Source organism: Pundamilia nyererei, unplaced genomic scaffold (assembly GCF_000239375.1).
Source record: "Pundamilia nyererei isolate P.nyererei 1_Seehausen unplaced genomic scaffold, PunNye1.0 scaffold00160, whole genome shotgun sequence".
NCBI lineage: Eukaryota > Metazoa > Chordata > Actinopteri > Cichliformes > Cichlidae > Pundamilia > Pundamilia nyererei.
The window spans coordinates 1097285-1103342 of record NW_005187561.1 but is presented as its reverse complement, the minus strand read 5'-3'; the positions used below and the strand labels follow the sequence as shown (position 1 = coordinate 1103342).

At 39.4% G+C, this 6058-nt stretch overlaps 1 protein-coding gene across 1 annotated transcript in view; it reads left to right on the top strand.

Moving 5' to 3' along the window:
- The window catches only part of frzb (frizzled related protein), a 22990-nt gene extending 17559 nt beyond the window's left edge, over positions 1-5431 (top strand). The window contains exons 5-7 of the mRNA XM_005745537.2: positions 1373-1577; positions 1884-1947; positions 2694-5431. Of these exons, the coding sequence (XP_005745594.1) occupies positions 1373-1577; positions 1884-1947; positions 2694-2738 (314 nt within the window). The 3' untranslated portion in view covers positions 2739-5431. The remainder of the gene's footprint in view (positions 1-1372; positions 1578-1883; positions 1948-2693) is intronic.
- The last annotated feature ends 627 nt before the right edge of the window (positions 5432-6058 follow it).

Sequence of the window (6058 nt, the reverse complement as noted above, 5' to 3'; positions counted from 1 at the left end):
TTTTTTTTTTTTTTTTTTTGCTTTACAGTGATGTCTGTTTTTCTGCGTTAGTTGCATTCTTTGGTATGTTAACCCTGAGACTTCTGCATAGGTTTGTTTTTGTTTGGATGACAGTTTAGCAAATTCCGTGCTCTGGGCTGGTGCTGCTGGATGATTAATATATACATTTTTTATTTTACTTTTGAAGTGACGGGTTTGTAATCAGTAAGTCTAATAAACACGTTTTAATTGTGAAAAATAGGCCACAGGGCTTTTTGGAAGATCAGTTTCTTGACTGTCTCTCTATTAGCCTCATGTGTCAGCGCTTGATATTTTCTAATGTGAGCATGTCAAGTCTTTTTTTTAAAAAAATAAAAAATAAAATGCACAACAGAAAAGTTGGGAACTTGTATATCATCAACATGCAAACACCACATATGTTGCATACTACATGCCAGTTGGAGTCCTGGTCATGTTAGCCCCTGATATATAATATTAAATGTATCTTTAATAGCTTTGTAACATTTAGGTCAACTTACCCAAGTCATAGCTAGCTGTCTAACTGCCCTGAGCTGGTTATTTGTTTAGAAAGTGCATATATCAGTTTTATATCTTTTGATTTGTACCATTATATGACTGTCTCCACTTGCATTTTGCTAGTGATAATGTTAGCAAAAATGATACAGTTAGCTAGCTAGCTATAACTTAGCCAGATTTGTACAGTGCAGCTATATTCCAATGTAAGATGGGTTGCAGTTGCTTTGATGCTAGTATTACAGTAGCTAACATTGGTAAAATGGCCTGTAAATGGCCTGTATTTATATAGCGCTTTACTAGTCCCGAAGTACCCCAAAGCGCTTTACATATCCAGTCATCCACCCATTCACACACACATTCACACACTGGTGATGGTACATTGTAGCCACAGCCACCCTGGGGCGCACTGACAGAGGCAAGGCTGCCGGACACTGGCGCCACATTAGCCAACATTAGGCAGAAAAACGATAGCTCAGCATTAGCATTGATATCCAAAGTCAAACTACCTTCCATAACTCAGGTCCCCCGGAGTTTAATTTTTTTTTTTCAGGCAGACAGGCTTCATTAGTCAGTGTTTGAGTTTCTTGCTTGCTGACTTGGACAAATTGCTCAATGCCATTAGCTTCCTTACCCACGCTGTGCTGTCCAGTAAAGTTTTCACGAGTAAAATGTGGTATGCATGTGTTTAATAAGGTCTGGTACCAGGCCAAGAAAAATTAAATAATGATTCACACTTAAACCAGGAATTTAAAAAAACATAACAAAAGGGTGTGTTTTTATGGGTTGGTGCGCATTGGTAAGAGGAATTTCTGAATATCTCATATTCAGTTTCCATGCTGGTGCCTTTGTTCTGCAGTGATCAGAGCAAGGGTCAAGGACGTGAGGAATCGCGGTCTGGAGCCCACTGCTGTGGTGGACGTGAAGGAGGTGATCAAGTCTTCTCTGGTCAACATTCCCAAGATGACGCTGACACTCTACTACTCATCCTCCTGCCTGTGTCCTAAGCTGACTCCTGGAGAAGATTACATCATTATGGGCTACGAGGACGGTGAAACCTCAAAGTATGGGCAGTGGAAGATATAACTGATAATATAGTTATTGACAAGAAGAAGTTGGTAAGATAGAAGTCCAGAACTTGTTGAGACTGGGCCCGTGCTTTATCTAGAGAAAAATCTCACTCGTAGAACCAGTATGCTGTCAGACTTTCTGAGACAGCTTCCGATTGTCCCTTTGCTCTGCAGGGTGCTATTGTGATAAATTACTGATCACAGCCAAATGTTACTTTTTTCCAAAAAAGTCATATTTTAGTTTCTTCTTTTGCTAGCTGTTAAACTATGCCAAACATTGTTAAAATTTTGTCTTTGCAGGTTGCTCCTGATTGACAGGTCCATTGCTCAGAAGTGGAAGGATAGAATTGGCAGGAAGGTCAAGGTGCGTAGTTAAATATACCTGATTTTGGTTCTGGGTTAAAATAGAAAGTCTCTAGTGCTGGTTTCAGACCCTTTGCTCTCAACTCTTTTCTTTTTTTTTCCCATCTTCTGCCAACTATGAGCAAATTACTACTCAGGCAAAACTGAGTCAGCAATTTAAAATAAATCATCAGTTTTCTTTGGAATAGGCTTGCAGCTCTTGTTTTCTCACACTCTGAAGATTTGGCATTGTGACTGTGGTGAAACACGCGCCCATCATTGTCATTGCACATGGCAGCATACACCGAAACTGCTCAGCGCACTGTAGTGTTGTTAATGTTTGAAATGTACCAGAGCAGGAGCATCGGGATTCCCCAGAGACTTAGAGGGAGATTTCAACAGTTGGAAAAACTGAACAGCTCTGCTGAAACCTTTTTAAAAGCAAAGATTCATGTTTTGCTTTGTTTTCTGTTTTTACTACCTTTTTTGTTTTCTTTGAACGTGTATCATTTAGGGGAAGATCGCAGCAAGTTAGTCGCCATAGGCTTGAGCATAAATGATTACAATGCTGTCACACTTTGCGATCAGTGACTAATACATTGATTGTAGTACCCTCTCTAGAAAAGTAACATTGACAGCGATAGTGATCAATCCAATGGTGAAGAGCAGCAACCAAGGATCTTTATTAGGGATTGTATTTTTAGTTGCTTATTGTCTCCAAAGATGGGGCTGATCATCTTTCACTTTTCTGTCTTTCCTTCTGTCCAGAGATGGAACCAGATGCTGCACAGGAGAATTCAGAGTCGCCACTGAGATCTTCCGACTTTGTGTGCGTGTGACCGTGTGTGTGTAGATATTGCACTATTACAGGCTGTTGTAGCTGAATGTAGTTCATCTCTTCATCTGCCACTGTTTGAAGTCAGTTTTGTCATTTACTTCCTTTGCACAAACATCAATTAGTGTGTGTGTGTGTGTGTGTGTGTGTGTGTGTGTGTGTGTGTGTGTGTGTGTGTGTGTGTGTACGTGTGTGTGTACACCTAAAGCACTCAGTTAAGAGGGAGGAGCTTAAAATTGCGTGCAGCCATGTACTTTTATTTTTTACTTTTTCCCCCTGCGGTGGCTGTGTTGGCTACACAGCTCCTCTTCATGGTTACAGTTTTTATCAATCCTGGATGTTGGCCATGTTACCATGGTGATGGGATGGACAACATTTGAATGATACGAAAGCCATTTGGACTTGGACATTTTGAATACATCTGTAGCCATGACCTGCCTTCCACTGAGCTCCTAAGAAAATGAAACGTGGATATCTGTGCTTTGTTCAGATAGCAGTGTGAGTAGAAAGCAGCAGAAACTTGTTTTCCTGAATATCATTAGATCCAGTTATCAATGGATTACTGAATGGGCCTCATGAGCACAGGTCACAGCCTTCTGTTTTGGCAAATTCCAACTTTAAAATCTGCAAAGAGCTTCAAAACAGTCACATAGATGTGTAAAAAGACAGTAAATGACTGCAAAGATAACAAGTTGAAGACTAACAACCATATAAAGAGATACAAATTATCAAAACTCTGTGTGGCACTGTTTTAAATAAAAGAAAAGCCCTTTTTAAAATTGCCTGTAAAATTGACATTTTGCAAATTTGTTAGACATGAATAACACATTTTTAAACATTTTGTAAAGCTTTTTATAACCTTTTTTTTTAAAGCAGTTGTACGTAAAGAATAAAACCAAAAATCTTACTGCTTTGATATGGCATTCAGTATTATGATTTCTTGTTGGCTGATGGTTTACGTGGGCATTATGGGGGTGGGGGGCAGATGTAGGACATCAGTTCCATTATGCTTTTGTTTAACAAATGTTTATTCTCCCCTCAAATCTGACCAGCAAACATATTCTAACATGAATTTACTGTTTTGGTACCTGTTAAAAATTAGTACTATATTTGTGCGACCCACACCGTGACCAATAAAGACTTTTTTTTTTCTAAGTAAAATTTTAAATAGAAGAGGAATGTGACCGTAACTTAAAGAGGGAGTTCACCCCAAAATAAAATGTAATCCACCATATCACCGTGCATAAGGATGCCTGCGTCTGCTCGTGACAGGATGTAAACGCTGATGGCGTCACCCTCGTCAGAACTGTAGTGTTGGTAGTGTCAATGTTTCTATGTCTGATATATCCAAAACTGGACGTTCTGCACCAAAAATATTCATACATTTACATACACATCTCAGTACATGTGAAAGCCAACTGTGGGCCATAAAAGCTTTTTTATATTTGCAAGGGGTCTTTCATCATTTGACTAAAAAAATTATGAATATGTCATAAATTCATAAAATGACAGTCGCGAGTCAGAAAACACACACGATGGCAGACAAAGTCCTTAAATGTGTGCTTGTTACATTTCTCTTAAATTCGGTAATATTAATCTGTATTACATGGATCCTGTATTGGTACATATCTCTTGTGGAGCACAAAAGCCCCACCAACATTATGTCCAAACCTATTTATGAAGGGCAGCCAGTCAGAAGAAGGTGATCTTGAATGGCATGTGAAGGGAGCTAAAATAGTGCAGTCTATTTTAAGGCCAAGAAAAATAAGGATTATCTTGAGCTGAGAATCATCCAAAGCTAACTGAGTAGAATCCAAAAATATAATAAAAAAAAATGTTAGAAAACTGAATGGTTAACCAGTTTTAACAGTTCTCGTTTAAAATTGTAGGTAGATATTAAAAAAGGGACTTTGTAACACGTTATTTTTGTTGCGACTAAACTCTAGGCTTTTATTGGAGTTCTCTGTGGACGTAGCCATTGACTTTGTGCAAGAGGCAAAGTAAAAACGTATTCCCATTATGATATTCACGTACTATATACTGACATGTAGCACACATGAAGTGCATTACCTTGACATAATGTGCTGTTGGGTTGGCCACAAAATCTGGGGAATGGATATAATGATGATGAAGCATATAAAATAATGGCTTTTGCACAGATTGACAATAAAAATACTCTACTGTTGGTCGTGTGACCAAGGTAAGTTGGCGTCATTTGCCTTAAGCATTCCCTTTTGTGTGTGTGTTTTGTGGTTTTCTTCTCAGAGGAATGGCAGGCTTTGCAGACTTTTCCTTGGATGTTAATCTCTTACATCTGAAAAATGTATGAGCATCACCTCTACTTTTAAAGTCATTTGAAAAACTTTTTTTGTTGTTGTTGTCACAGCAGCCATCCAAACTGTTACCATTCCCACCTGTGCTGTCCCTACTCTGACAGATGTGATCAGTGAGCAAAGTCTTTTTCTTTTCTTTTTTTTTTAAATTGAACTGCAATTTGCTGCTGCTGCTGTCTGAACACAGCCTCAGATAAACAGTATTCTCATTATCGCACAGTAACTCTGTTCATGTAAACACACTAACACTCAGTGCCACACTACTCTGTACTAACACCCTGATATGTTGAATTCTGGACTTCTCGTAGCAGTGTGAACCATTAAACATTTAGACAAGATAAGCTGGAGTGTGTCTGTTTTTGGGGGTTTTTTTGTTTTGTTTTAAAAATCGGCCTTAAAATTGAGGCTGATTCATACCATAAAGGCTCATATAGGGCTTCACCACCTTGAACTACACCAGATTAAACGCAATAAAGCTGAGCTCTCAGAATTTCAGTGTTTCTCATTGATGGGAGTAAAGTTTAACAAAGCAGACCAGTAGCCGCATGAACTAGCCACTGTGTGTGTGTGTGTGTGTGTGTGTGTGTGTGTGTGTGTGTGTGTGTGTGTGTGTGTGTGTGTGTTTGTACTGCTTCCAGTAGTTCCTGAGTACTAATTTCCAGCAGTGTTTTCTCAGCTGCAGTTTCCATGAGAGGGAAGAGAAAATGTTTTCATGGATTTACTGCCATTACACCTCCTTATCCTCCTCCGCTTTAGTCCTCCACGCTCTTGTCCTCTCTGGTCTGTGCTCCGTGTTGACTTCAGCTGACTGCCTGACTGAAAACACACCTGGTGCTGGGATAAGGTGTAGTCTGTTTCTGGAGGCTGAGTGGTTCTATTCATGTTCCTGAGTGCTGACACAGCAGAGAGTTTGACACCGGCCGACCTTGTTGACAGAAGTTAAAGCTGCTTTAAATCCTTCCCCC